The sequence below is a fragment of the Phytophthora cinnamomi genome, assembly GCF_018691715.1.
Source record: "Phytophthora cinnamomi strain GKB4 chromosome Unknown Contig83, whole genome shotgun sequence".
NCBI classification, from domain to species: Eukaryota; Oomycota; class Peronosporomycetes; order Peronosporales; family Peronosporaceae; genus Phytophthora; species Phytophthora cinnamomi.
Window position 1 is genome coordinate 678,934 of NW_027151016.1, and position 12,603 is coordinate 691,536.

Here is a 12,603-nt window from a genome sequence, read left to right on the forward strand (position 1 = left end):
TAGAGCAACAACTTCGATCGCCACGCATATGTGTACATGTAGATGAACACGGCGGATGTATGGTTCAACGTGGAGTCGAGCATTGCGGCGGGGTCCCTGCCAGAACCAGTTCAAAAATTCTGCGACTTTCCCGTTGTTTCTTGGTCACCGTCGCCTCTACGGATTTGACCTTCGGAATCTGGCGGTGCAATGCTCGTTGAAGCTTTCGCGCAGCTACGATTCCACGACGAGCAAAAGTGCTTCGTCTTCCGCCCTTGCAGATGTATTCGTGCCACCAGAACGGGTCCCCGCCAAACCGCTGCACATGTACAGTATATTTCGCCACCTCCATTTGAGGTCCTATAATACCAACGTTCTAAGCACTATTAGAACAGCTTTTCGTTGTAAGCTGGCTCAATTCGGGCCCCAAGCAGAAACCCACATCGTACGCCTACGTTTTGAAAATGATTTAAGCTGGCGTAAGACGGCACGTTATTTGCTATAAATTCAAAGGACTTGCACTTGATCTCAACTTCCGCTTTAGGTTTTCGGGGGGGGGGGGGGGGGGGGCAGCAGGCTCCTTTAGCGTAAGCCTCTTCGCTCTATAAGCTGCGACAACGGCCACCTTGGTCTGTCCTCTGGGGTTTGAAAACATTCCCATAAAATGTTGGGGATCGGGAATTTCGAGCCCAACATCCGGAGGTTGACGCCCCGTCACTTGGATCTTAATCCGCGCAACAAACTCCGGCCCATCGAAAGTCCCATCGTGTCTGAGCTCTTGGGCGCTTGAAACGATACCCTCCCGCTGCTGGTTGCCACGGGTTCAGTACATGTGCCGGTCCCATCCGACGGAGGATCTTAGACAATGCACCAGCGTCCTGACGACGCCTTGGCTTTAGAGTTCGAGCGCGAGAGCTTAACGAAGTCATTCTGCAATTTGCTTCGGACCACCAGAACAGCTTCCAGCCAGCTCTTTTCAGACTCTATCTACAGTACAATGAAGACTTACACCACCCTCGCTGCCTCCGCCCTGGTCCTGGCCGCTACGATGGACTCGACCACGGCCTTGAAGTCGTACCTCGAGGAGATCCCGAACGGCAGCTCGTTCACGCAGGAGCTCGGCCACCCGGGCATGGACAGCTCCAAGTTCACTAAGTTCGCGACGGCGTTCTCGGCCGTGGACCACACGTGGACGGCTGCCTTCTGCAAGGAGACGTTCCCTGGCGCGTCGATGACGAACGGTGAGGCTTTCGGCGACCCGTGTTGCACGTGGAAGAAGGGCGGCAAGCCTGATTTCACGGTGACGGCGTTCACGACGACGCCCGGCAAGGCCACGACGTGCGCTGCAGGCGGTGGCAGCGGCAAGACTGGCACCGGCTCGGCTTCGACGCCTTCGACGGGCTCGGGTGCCGAGACTCCTTCGACTGACTCTGGAGCTGAGACCCCTTCGACCGAGCAAGGATCGGGTGCCGAGACGCCCTCAACTGAACAGGGATCGTTGGGTGCTGAGACGCCTTCGACAGAGGAGGGATCCGGTCCTGAGACCCCTTCGACCAGCTCGGGCGAGACTGAGAACTCTGGCGCCGAGACCCCGAGCTCGGGTGAGACCGACACTGGCGCGTCGTCGGTGTCGCAGTTCACGCCTGCTACTGAGGCCCCCGCCTCAAGCGCGGGCGGCTCGAACAGCTGGAGCACGCCATCGACGAGCTCGACGGGCTCGAACAGTTGGAGCACGCCTTCCACGCCCTCGAGCGGCGGCTGGACCCCGCCTGCTTCGGGCGGTGGCTGCGCTGCCAAGGGCGCCCGCAAGTTCCGTCACTAAGCGGTTGACGGTCTCAAGATCGGCCTGACTACTGGCCTCGGCTACCGATCGTCTATGTTGTGTGTCGTCAAACCGAGAGAGGAAGAAGTCTCTACAAATTGTTGTAATAGAACAAGGAAACCTATCGGAACTCTTTCGACTTCATGTCTAAAGCTTTAGTACTATCAATGCAGTGTACTTGTCCCAAGGTGTTCCTTGTGTGAAGTATTACTAAATGTTGGACGCCAAGACCCGGACCAAGAGTCATGGTGTTCGTGAATGCGATGACGATGTTTGACGATCGCTGATCGCGTTTGTCATAGTGCGCCCCGCATCGATGAACAACAGTACCACCGTCGTGATAATGGCTGCAGAGGTCTTGGTACCGCGGAGCTACAACGCTGTCTTGATGAACACTATGACGACCGCAAGTTGATAATGTACACCGGATCACGGGTTTCGTTGAGCGCAAGCACATTTACTTCGTTCTACTACTCTCGTGTCGACACTACATGTACATACATGGTAAAGGGTGGCCACTCTTACTCTCAAAACGGTGGGGCTATTCGACGGAGCCGCTTAGTGACGGAAGCTGTAGCTGCCCTTGCCGTGGCCCTTGCCTGCGCTGTCCTTGCCGTGGCCCTTGCCTGCGCCGCCCTTGGCCGCGCAGCCTCCTGACGGTGCAGACGGGGTCGTCGGAGCTTCCGTTGCAGCGGGGGCCGAAGCGGGGGCTTTGGTTGTAGCGGGGGCGTCAGTTGCAGCGGGAGCGTTCGTTGTGGTCGACGTCGGGCTGCCAGCGGCCGACGAAGCGGGAGATGAAGCGCCCTTCGTGGCGGAACCTGATGCAGCGCACGTCGTGGCCTTGCCGGGCGTCGTCGTGAACGCCGTCACAGTGAAGTCAGGCTTACCGCCCTTCTTCCACTTGCAGCACGGGTCACCGAAAGCCTCACCGTTCGTCATCGACGCGCCAGGGAACGTCTCGCCGCAGAAGGCAGTAGTCCAGGAGTGACCAGCAGCAGCGAAGGCGGTGGCGAACTTGGTATACTTGGAGCTGTCGTCGTTCGGGTGTCCGAGTTCCTGCGTGAACGAGGTGCCGTTCGGGAGCTCGTCGAGGTACTTGGCCAGACCCATGGCAGAGTCGAAGGTGGTGGCCATGACGAGGGCGGTGGCGGTGAGGGCGACGCAGGTCTTCATAGTGGTGCTGTTGATTGGGTTGGTGGTGGAATGTGTTGTTCTGTGCCAGGTAAAATGGGGAATGAGCTCTGCTGTTCGAGCCGCTGCTGCGACCAGGCCATCCTACTGCAGCCCGGGAGAAAGTGGTGCCTCTGCATCGCCTATTATTGGAGGGCTTGACTGTGTAGGAGCTGCCATCGGGTCTGTTGGGCTGTTCGTGCGCTTCGAGGGGCGCGACTGTGCAGGAGCAGTAAAGGCAGGATGGATGACTCCGCCATGTGGGCCACGCTATGGCATGATCGCCTGGTCGGGTCGAGTTGCGGTGTCTAGACCAACGGAATCTGGTGTTGCTGCGCTGCATTCCTCGACGCCACGTGGCCCCGCCTGTCGACTGACACAGTCTCCGTTCTGGTGGTCAGGGTCATTGAGAGTCGTTGCGGCCACAGCGGCTGCTCGGATGCACGACCCACAGATGCCGAGAGTTCTATCCAGCATGCTACATGTATCGTTCATTTCGCTCGCCCGTCTTGGCCCAGAATTCCATGACGCCCCGAAACGGAGAAGCTCCACCGGGCCGCAAAGGCGCTGCCACCGAACCAGCCGCTCGCGCCGAAGCCTACGGCACCGCTTCAACACCTGCAACTTGCCTGCAACAGTCACCGCGACGCCCAGCTCACCGCCACACTGGACTGGATGCTGAATATCTGCCTTCCAACGCAACTTCCGTCGGTCTCGCGATAACCGCTCTGAAGTGTGGCCGGATCGGGCTGTCGGCGATTCGTGGGCGAATAACGCCTGCGTTCAGAGCTGCTACCTGTCGACAATCTTTTTCAAGGCGGTGCAAGACGTAGGTATGAAGCAAGAAGCATTCGAAGCGTTCCGACGGACGTGGAAGCAATAGGCTGAGCTGAGGAGCGAAGATCACTTTCCAATTCGCCTAGCACAGCACAACCACCACCCCAACGCACACCCGCCACCACAATGAAGACCTGCGTCGCCCTCACCGCCACCGCTCTGATCCTCGCCACCACCTTCGACTCCGCTGTGGGTCTGGCCAAGTACCTCGACGAGCTCCCGAACGGCACCTCGTTCTCGCAGGAACTCGGACACCCGAACGACGACAGCTCCAAGTACACCAAGTTCGCCACCGCCTTCGCTGCTGCTGGTCACTCCTGGACTACTGCCTTCTGTGGCGAGACGTTCCCCGGATCATCGATGACCAACGGCGCAGCATTCGGTGACCCGTGCTGTACGTGGAAGAAAGGCGGTAAGCCCGACTTCACTGTGACAGCGTTCACGACAACCCCTGGCAAGGCCACTACGTGCGCCTCGACGACAACGTCAACCACCTCATCCACGGCCTCGTCAACCACAGGTATCTCGACCTCCACGCCATCGGCGACAACTGCAGCTCCTTCCTCATCGTACACCCAAGCTCCGACGCCGTCGACGACAACCGCATCTCCTGCCACAGCTGCCCCAGCGTACACGGACGCACCAACGACGACCCCGTCGACCACTGCCCCGGAAACGCAGAGCCCGATTTCGGGCGGGTGCGCTGTCAAGGCTGACGGAGTCTCAAAGCACGGCAAGGGTGGCAGCAGCTACCGCCGCTTCCGCCACTAGATGTAAAGAGATGTTGTTGAAGAGCCGTGTGTGCATGCGTAGGCCGTAAAGAGTAAAGTAAAATACAAGTCCGGGCTTCTGTGACCAATGTCTGAAAACAAACCAACAAAAACGCCATATCGCCGCTAACAAGTTATCAGTCTGTCTATTACGACAAGCCACCTACCTGCTAGCACTACAACGATGTCTAGGCCGAGACTTCATTCTCTCTGTCCTCTGTTCGACAACACACAACATTCATGAATCAGTCGCCGTCTAGTGACGGAACTTACGGGCACCCTTAGCAGCGCAACCACCGCCCGTAGCAGGCGGGGTCCAGCCGCCGCCGCCAGTCGAGGGCGTCTCAGCTGAAGGAGTCTCGGCCGAAGGCGTCTCGCCACCCGATCCCTGTTCGGTGGACGGGGTCTCAGCACTGGATCCCTCCTCGGTCGAAGGAGTCTCAGCACCCAACGATCCCTGTTCAGTTGAGGGCGTTTCGGCTCCAGATCCCTGCTCGGTCGAAGGGGTCTCAGCTCCAGAGCCAGTCGAAAGCGTCGAAGCCGAGCCGGTGCCAGTCTTGCCGCTGCCACCGCCTGCAGCGCACGTCGTGGCCTTGCCGGGCGTCGTCGTGAAAGCCGTCACCGTGAAATCAGGCTTGCCGCCCTTCTTCCATGTGCAACACGGGTCGCCGAAAGCCTCACCGTTCGTCATCGACGCGCCAGGGAACGTCTCCTTGCAGAAGGCAGCCGTCCACGTGTGGTCCACGGCCGAGAACGCCGTCGCGAACTTAGTGAACTTGGAGCTGTTGCTATCCGGGTGGGCGACCGCCATCGTGAACAAGTCGCCGTTTGGGAGATCTTTGAGGTACGCCTTCATGGCCATGGTCGAGTCCATCGTGACAGCCAGGACCAGGGCGGAGGCAGCGAGGGTGGCGTAAGTCTTCATTGTAGATAGAGTCTGAAACGAGCTGGATGAGGTCGTGGAAGCTAGAGAGCTGTTCTGGTGGTCCGAAGCAAATTGCAGAATGACAACAAACCTGCCTCGTGCCGCACCGCGCTGCGTTTTACTGTTCGTTGAGCCCGAAGGATAACGATCTGGAAACCCCAAGTCGCAGGTTGGTATTAATATTGCTGTTACAGATCCTGAGTCGGATGGGATCTTGTTGACAAGCAACCAACGGGGTGTGTATCTGCGGCTCACGCGCCAAGCCAAGGCCCCAGGAGATCCAAACACGATGGGACCTTGAAGCGACAAGCAGAGTAAACAGATATCTGGTAACCGGATGTTGCTCCTGGAATGGGACAACGTGTACAAACGCCCCCAGCCGTCATCACATGGGGTGAACCACCGCCAGACTGGACGGCACCGCATCGCGAAGAGTTCCTCATATGTATGTGGCGGAAGCTCCACTTCTTGGTCGGGCACCACTGCGACCCTCGTTCACTCGGTTGCGTGGCCTGGATAGGTGTCCTAACGTAACGGTACCAGTAAGGACAGGCAGTCTCGGGTCCATCGTCCTTTCCCCGTTGTACGGATAGTTTAAACCGAGACAATGCCTTGGCTCTGTCGTGAAGACATGGCCCCCATGTTGTCCTTACGATAGGGTGGAGTCTCTACACGGGGTTGATCCGTTGACGTGCCGTGAACGACTTTACTGTACCTATTTTTCAATGTGTTTGTTGTTGGTGAATAGAAACTCGACTGAAATTCATAGACCACAGCGCAGGACTACTAGATTAATTTTGATTAAGGAAATACCAAATTAATTCTACAGATTAGCACTTGGTGATTTTCAACAGATGGCAGGTTGCGCATCAACATTTTCACATATTTTTTCAGCCCATTTAAAAATGAGCTGAAAACTGTCTATTGCCAGCTGCCTGCCTTAAGAATTTGCACAGTGAGAGAATACGGGTTTTTCGCTTCAACAAGACCTATGATAAGGAGCTACTGAGAGACCGAAACCTATCCGTGCGAAGTACGGTACCGTAGGACAGGCATGGGAGCAAGTGTGTCGCTTGCTATCAAGAATACCGTGACGGCGAAGCAGGTGCAAGATCGATCAGGTAGTTTCGTAACAACTACGGAGCCCCGCTGCCCGTAACCTTAATACACCACGTCGCCACGATGACGACGATACGCCAGACTGGGGGCATGTAATTCATGAAAACGTCTATTTAAGTTTCACACCTATGTATTAGTACCGGCTTGGTTGATCGCCGTCCACTTACTTCATATACCCGCATAGGGGATACGTCGTTAGCTCCATTACCGAGACAGATAAGCCACCAAGAAGTTGGACTCGCAGTCCGTGGCAGGGGCCGACCGAGCGGGCGTCTGCTGCTGAGTCTCGTCCGCGGTCGTCAGGGCCAGCGTCGTGGCCTCGGTGGCCGGCACCACGGTCGTCAGGGCCAGCGTCGTGGCCTCGGTGGCCGGCACCACGGTCGTCGGCGCGGGCGTGGCGCTGTCGCACTCCTCCTCTGCCGTTACGAATTAATCCAAGCATTAAAATACATGTTATTTTAGCAAACCCACTAACATGATAAAATGTAGCCCACTAACTGTAAAATCACTTGAGATTAATGGAGTTTTGCCAACCTGGTGGATGTTTTCGGTGGTTAGGGGGACAAAAGCAGTTCTTCTACCAACTACAATTATAGCAACTCACGTTGCGAAAGACGTGATACAGTACTTGCGTTGCACCACCAACGGCGGGGGGGGGGGGGGGGGGGCTTGTGCTTGCAGATACATGTACAAACGTTTTTCTTTTTCTTCTAGCCTTTACTGATGATATTTATCATCGGCTCAGTCCTGTCGAACATGAACAACACTGTATCTTCAACAAGCGCACTCCCCCCACTCAACTGTGATGATCTCCGGGAAAAGTGAAGGTAGCCACTTCAAGAGAACGTCGATAACGTAGAATACGTATCCTGACCAAAAATCAATTCCTTTTGCAAAAACACGAAGTCGATGCGAGGACGAGGTAGTGAAGGGGAAACGACATGGTCTACGAGAACTTCGACTCAGCATGCGAATAATGATGGAGCCAAATTCACGGTGTGCGCGATAAGGCTGGGTGACATCATCGATGCATGTTTGGCTGGAGCACTAGGTATCGATTCCGGTCCACGAATAGTGATGACCGGCGCGGCAAGGCTTTCGAGTTGCCGGAGTACATGCCCTACAGTAATAGCCACTACCAACTGCGAAGCGTATCCGCAACACTTTGATCAACAGTCTTGGAATGTATTTTATGGTCTGGCTAGGCGTGATGTCTTTGGTAAGTATCTGTGTTTCGCTGGGAGATCGCAATTGGCACATGTTGAAGTTGGCGTTGTCGAAACGAGTTCGATGAAAGCAAGGCCCCACTCTGGTAGCGGCTGATATTCGGGGACTTGACGACTGCGCCGGTGAGGTGAGGACGCCTTCTCCATATTTCGCTACCTGCTGGGGTTGTGATGGACTTTTGAGACCGCTGCACTCGGAAAGCAGCTGACAGGAGACTACGCGCTGGCAGGATGGCAGTACGTTCACAGGAAGCTTCACCCACGTCTGCTTCTGAAACCTCAGCTTCAGCTCGAGCGCTGAGCACCAAAATCAGGCGGTGTACACCTAATAGGAACGGTCCGTGACAACAGCTACTCGCACTCAGCCATGTCATCTCCAATTCCCACCCGCTTCGCTGCCATCGGAGGCTGCAATGACAGGCCGAGTGGATTTCGTGGCTGCAGCTACCACCCATTCTCCCGTCTGCTTCGTCGAACACACCACCATAATAACAAGCCAAAGCAAACCCACCACAATGAAGACCTGTGTCGCCTTCGCAGCAACGGCCCTCATCCTCGCCACCTCCTTCGACTCCGCTGTGGGTCTGGCCAAGTACCTCGACGAGCTCCCGAACGGAAGCTCCTTCACGCAGGAACTCGGACATCCGGACAACGACAGCTCGCAGTTGACGGACTTCGCCACTTCTTTCGCCGCTGCTGGTCACTCGTGGACCACGGACTTCTGTGGCGAGATGTTCCCGGGTTCTACTATGACCAACGGCGAGGCTTTCGGAGACCCGTGCTGCACGTGAACGAAAGGAGGCACCCCGGACTTCACCGTGACGGCTTTCACGACAACACCCGGTAAAGCGACCGTGTGCGCTTCGGGTTCCATCAGTGCTGCCTCGACTGCTTCATCTACTGCTGCGTCTACCGCATCGTCGACGACTGCATCCACAGGCTCGTCGGCCACGGGCAGCTCGACGTCATCCACTGCTAGCGGGTCAACCGAGACCGAAGCTCCGATCACCAGCGCGCCAACCACTGATACCCCGACGGCAACGACTGCAGCTCCGGTGACGGATCCTCCTAGCGCTTCCGACTCGACCTCGGGATCGGATAGCTCGGATGATGGATTCCCGGGCCCTGGTGGCTGCAGGGTGAAGCCCCACCATGGCGGTGGTGAGCACGGCGGTGGCGCCCGACAGTTCAGGTTGCGCCACTAAGCCGTGGAAACGCCATTGCCTCTGAGCCGGGGGTGAATTGTGTTCATGTTCGTGGTCAAACGGTAGGTAGGTTGGTTGTCGTGCAGTGTCGGAAGGCAAGAAGCTCAGAAGCATCTCGTGTTAATCACGTAGCAGTGCGTAAGTTCGAGTGAAATCGTGAACCAAGATTCGAATTCGCCCTCCCGTCTTACAACATTTTACACGTCTACCGACAACACTGCCATACCGCTGCAGCTAGATGCACGCACGAAACAATCCCACCAAAACTCGGATGAGAGCACTTATTCACTCTGCTGCACCGTGTCGGTCGAGTTAGAACTGGAAGACGACAGAATGGCACTGGTCTTTGACTTCGCGCGGGCCTTGGCAGCCTTCCGCTCTGCCTTCTGCTGTGCCTTGATCTTCCGCCACTCAGCCTTCATAGCTTCGCGTTTGGCCTTCCGTTCGGCCTCCGCCTTGTGTCGAGCCGCCTTAGCGGCCTGTCGGGCATCCTTCGACTTCTTGGAGTCATCGTCGTCATCATCGTCGTCCTTCTTCTTCGTAGCTTTACCGCTGGAGGCGGTCTCCCCTTGCGTGACATCTTCGCTGGACGGCGAAGCGCCCTGCGTGACGTCGCCGCTGGACGACGCTGCTCCTTGAGTAACATCATCATCCGAAGACTCGTCGCTGCTCGTCGTCGTCTTCTTGCCGCTGGTTTCGGATGCATCCGAGCTACTCTCCGTCTCGCCGCTGGACGATGAGAGGGCGCTGGTTTCTGTCTCTCCGCTGTCGGAGGACGCCACCTCGTCGCTGGATGATGTGGTCGTGCTAGCCGCCGTGTCCTCGCTGCTCGACGCCGAAGACGTGCTAGCCTCGGTTTCGCTGCTAGAGGACGAGGTCTCGCTGGATTCGGTCTCGCTGCTCGACGAGGAAACCGAGCTACTCTCCGTCCCGTCCGTGCTGGCGGAGGAAGTCTTCTTCTTGCTCTCCGTCTGATCGCTCTCGTTGCTGTCCCCGGTGCTTTCGCTGTCGCTGACGTCCGCGTACGGCTTCACCGTGCCCTGGTCTTCGGAGCCCACGCCCGAGACGTCCGAGAACGTCTCGGACACGGGTGCCTTGGTCGCCTCCTCGGAAGAGCTGGACAACGTGTCCAAAGTAGAAGAAGAGGCCGTCGATGCAGATGTAGAAGTAGAGACCGAAGTCGCTTGGCCCAATTCGCGCGTCAGCGCATTCGCGTCGGAAATCGAGACGCACGCTAGCAGCGCAGCGAAAGCCGCGGCTCGCAAGAAGTTCACAGCCACCATGTATGCTGTGCTGTACGTTAATAGCCCGGAGATTGAAAACTGAACGTCTAGCGAATGCACGCGCTTCTTGATGATGCACATTTTCATGGTCCCTCCTCGGCCGTGTGGAATTGTGTTATCTCGGGATGGGAGTCCGGCCGCAAACCATAGGCGTTCTGTATGCAACAATCGGCGCCTGGAGCGGATGGGATTCGAGAAGTCGGTCCCTCATCGGCATCGAGGTGGTAAGCTCCGTGGAGATTCTCGCTGGTGAGCTTTTACGGAAACTCGTCCGCTTCCGCCTTCGTAGCTACTGATGGAATATCACCATGAAATCGCTCATCAATCGTTTCTGGAAGCTTGTGGCCCCCAGCACGGATGAACACCTTCTCGCGAAGTCACGCTTGGAACAGAGACGCCATTCACCATCCCAACGACGCGACACCTGCTGCAATTCAACCATCGCCATCTTGATAATCGATTCGAAGCAGCGTGAGCAGGGGTAATCGTTGAATTTTACGATTTTGGGATACCACTGCGTCGGTCAATTCCGTGAGGTTTGACATCGTTGGGCCTTTGAGTGTAGGAGAGAAGAATTGTTCTCCGCAGCGCCGTAGTTATTCTTGTTGAGTGCGGTCGAGTTACTCGGAATGTACAGTGCACGGGGGATTGAGACCCCCGCGCGCACTCAACGTATTGGACTTAGACTTACTTATGCTTGTGATGGACAGCAGGCTTTGCCTCGAACCATTGATGGATGCGAGCTTAAGCTCCGGTGCTGCCTTATTTGGACTTGATCGGGAGGCTCTCGCTCTCCACCGCATCGCCAAGCTGATGAAGAGGATTATTATTTAAATCGAAATCGATCAACTTCACCATGCGTTCGTGTGCTCTCGTTCGAATAGCCCTGCTGGCACCAAGTGCACATTTGGGTGAACTTCACCAAACCGCGGATAAAACAAAGAGTACCAACGCCAGCAGCAGCCACCAGGCTGGTGTGCTGTCCCACTGTACTGTTTCGCGATCTACGTTTCATGTATTGACCGAACGCGACAACTCGAAGAGCACTAACGCACTTTGGGGACCGATAAAGGGACCATGACACAATCACTGTTTGCTCCATTCTTCGGATGGGACGTCCGGCATCTCCGGATTGCGGGGAATCCAGCGCAGCGGTGTCGTGTGCTTTCAGTTGCAGGCGCTCACCGAGACCAAGTCGAGGTTGAAAGTCGGGGGAAATGGCAAAGTATCAACAGTCAGTACACCTTGAACACGGGAAGTGTAGCATAGGATAGATACCCCCCCCCTTTGCTTGGTTTAACAACTCGGAACAGGCATGAACTCTGCACGACGAAAGGAAGCATGAGCAAACGCAGGATAAACTATTCTTTTTAACACGAAAAGCGGGCGGGCAGCTCCATTACATACCGCTGTCACGTCGACACAACTACGCCGATGCTTCCTCGCTCTAGCTAGCGGTGACATTTTTTCCTTCCTTGTCGGGGACGACATCTACCATCAGCACCGCGCCGTCTACTGTAGCACGCACACGCAGGCTGAGCCGAGCCAGCGCCGCCATAAGCTTACTCGCAGTACTCGGACGAGTCGGTCACGGCGGTGCTGTCCGTCGTGTTGCTGCTGGCCGCCTGCTGCGTGGCCGAATCGTTGGTGGTGGAGCCACTGGTGGCGGTGGTGGAGCCGCTGGTGGGGGTGGTGGTCTCCCCCTGCGCGGCGCTGCTCGTGGTGCTGGCAGCGGCCGTGCTGGTGGCCGTGGAGCTGGACGCGCACGTGGTGCCGTCCGTGTTGGGCTCCGAGAGCGTGTAGTCCGGGTTGCCCGACTTCCAGGTGCAGCACGGGTCGCCCAGAGCCTCGCCGCACGTGACGGAGCCGCCGGGCCACGTCTTGGAGCAGACCTTGGACCACTCGGTGCCGTCGTCCGAGAAGAGCTGGCCGAACTCCGTGTAGCCCGTGGCCGTGTGGCCCAGCGACTTGCCGATGTTCTCGCCGTTGGGGATGAGCTCCATGTAGCTCGAGTAGGCGCTCGCGGTCTGCACGAAGGCGGCCGCGACGACGGCGATCTGAACGGTGGTGTACAGCATTCTATGGGCTTTGAATCTAGCTGCGAGTATCTGTTTGTGCGCTGTCGTAAGGCGAAATGAGGACTGGCCTGGTCGGATTGGTGCGAGACGGACAATTCACGCCGTCCGGTTCTGGCGGTGGCGCGGAGACCAGACTTTTACGGATGCCCGGATGGCGATCGGCTGCTTTGCGGCGGCTTTTACCCGCAC

At 57.0% G+C, this 12,603-nt stretch overlaps 10 protein-coding genes across 10 annotated transcripts; 5 read left to right on the plus strand and 5 right to left on the minus strand.

The window, feature by feature from the left end:
- Nucleotides 1-1,027: 1,027 nt before the first annotated feature.
- Nucleotides 1,028-1,801, plus strand: IUM83_11343 (uncharacterized protein; the record flags this gene model as incomplete). Its single annotated transcript, XM_067935895.1, has 1 exon — nt 1,028-1,801. One exon carries the CDS (start codon nt 1,028-1,030, stop codon nt 1,799-1,801), a length of 774 nt encoding a protein of 257 aa, XP_067785038.1.
- Nucleotides 1,802-2,359: 558 nt separating this feature from the next.
- IUM83_11344 (uncharacterized protein) lies at nt 2,360-2,974 on the minus strand (the record flags this gene model as incomplete). Its single annotated transcript, XM_067935896.1, has 1 exon — nt 2,360-2,974. The coding sequence occupies one exon, from the start codon at nt 2,972-2,974 to the stop codon at nt 2,360-2,362; it is 615 nt and encodes a 204-aa protein (XP_067785037.1).
- Nucleotides 2,975-3,934: 960 nt separating this feature from the next.
- On the plus strand, nt 3,935-4,579 carry IUM83_11345 (uncharacterized protein; the record flags this gene model as incomplete). Its single annotated transcript, XM_067935897.1, has 1 exon — nt 3,935-4,579. One exon carries the CDS (start codon nt 3,935-3,937, stop codon nt 4,577-4,579), a length of 645 nt encoding a protein of 214 aa, XP_067785036.1.
- Nucleotides 4,580-4,834: 255 nt separating this feature from the next.
- Nucleotides 4,835-5,503, minus strand: IUM83_11346 (uncharacterized protein; the record flags this gene model as incomplete). The annotated part of the gene is made up of 1 exon (XM_067935898.1): nt 4,835-5,503. One exon carries the CDS (start codon nt 5,501-5,503, stop codon nt 4,835-4,837), a length of 669 nt encoding a protein of 222 aa, XP_067784913.1.
- A 1,323-nt stretch (nt 5,504-6,826) lies between these two features.
- On the minus strand, nt 6,827-7,995 carry IUM83_11347 (uncharacterized protein; the record flags this gene model as incomplete). Its single annotated transcript, XM_067935899.1, has 2 exons — nt 6,827-7,038; nt 7,962-7,995. The coding sequence occupies 2 exons, from the start codon at nt 7,993-7,995 to the stop codon at nt 6,827-6,829; spliced, it is 246 nt and encodes an 81-aa protein (XP_067784912.1).
- Nucleotides 7,996-8,363: 368 nt separating this feature from the next.
- Nucleotides 8,364-8,639, plus strand: IUM83_11348 (uncharacterized protein; the record flags this gene model as incomplete). The annotated part of the gene is made up of 1 exon (XM_067935900.1): nt 8,364-8,639. One exon carries the CDS (start codon nt 8,364-8,366, stop codon nt 8,637-8,639), a length of 276 nt encoding a protein of 91 aa, XP_067784911.1.
- A 695-nt stretch (nt 8,640-9,334) lies between these two features.
- IUM83_11349 (uncharacterized protein) lies at nt 9,335-10,336 on the minus strand (the record flags this gene model as incomplete). The annotated part of the gene is made up of 1 exon (XM_067935901.1): nt 9,335-10,336. One exon carries the CDS (start codon nt 10,334-10,336, stop codon nt 9,335-9,337), a length of 1,002 nt encoding a protein of 333 aa, XP_067784910.1.
- Nucleotides 9,720-10,028, plus strand: IUM83_11350 (uncharacterized protein; the record flags this gene model as incomplete). The annotated part of the gene is made up of 1 exon (XM_067935902.1): nt 9,720-10,028. One exon carries the CDS (start codon nt 9,720-9,722, stop codon nt 10,026-10,028), a length of 309 nt encoding a protein of 102 aa, XP_067785065.1.
- On the plus strand, nt 10,059-10,379 carry IUM83_11351 (uncharacterized protein; the record flags this gene model as incomplete). Its single annotated transcript, XM_067935903.1, has 1 exon — nt 10,059-10,379. The coding sequence occupies one exon, from the start codon at nt 10,059-10,061 to the stop codon at nt 10,377-10,379; it is 321 nt and encodes a 106-aa protein (XP_067784925.1).
- A 1,519-nt stretch (nt 10,380-11,898) lies between these two features.
- Nucleotides 11,899-12,414, minus strand: IUM83_11352 (WRKY transcription factor 19; the record flags this gene model as incomplete). The annotated part of the gene is made up of 1 exon (XM_067935904.1): nt 11,899-12,414. The coding sequence occupies one exon, from the start codon at nt 12,412-12,414 to the stop codon at nt 11,899-11,901; it is 516 nt and encodes a 171-aa protein (XP_067785066.1).
- Between the last annotated feature and the right edge of the window lie 189 nt (nt 12,415-12,603).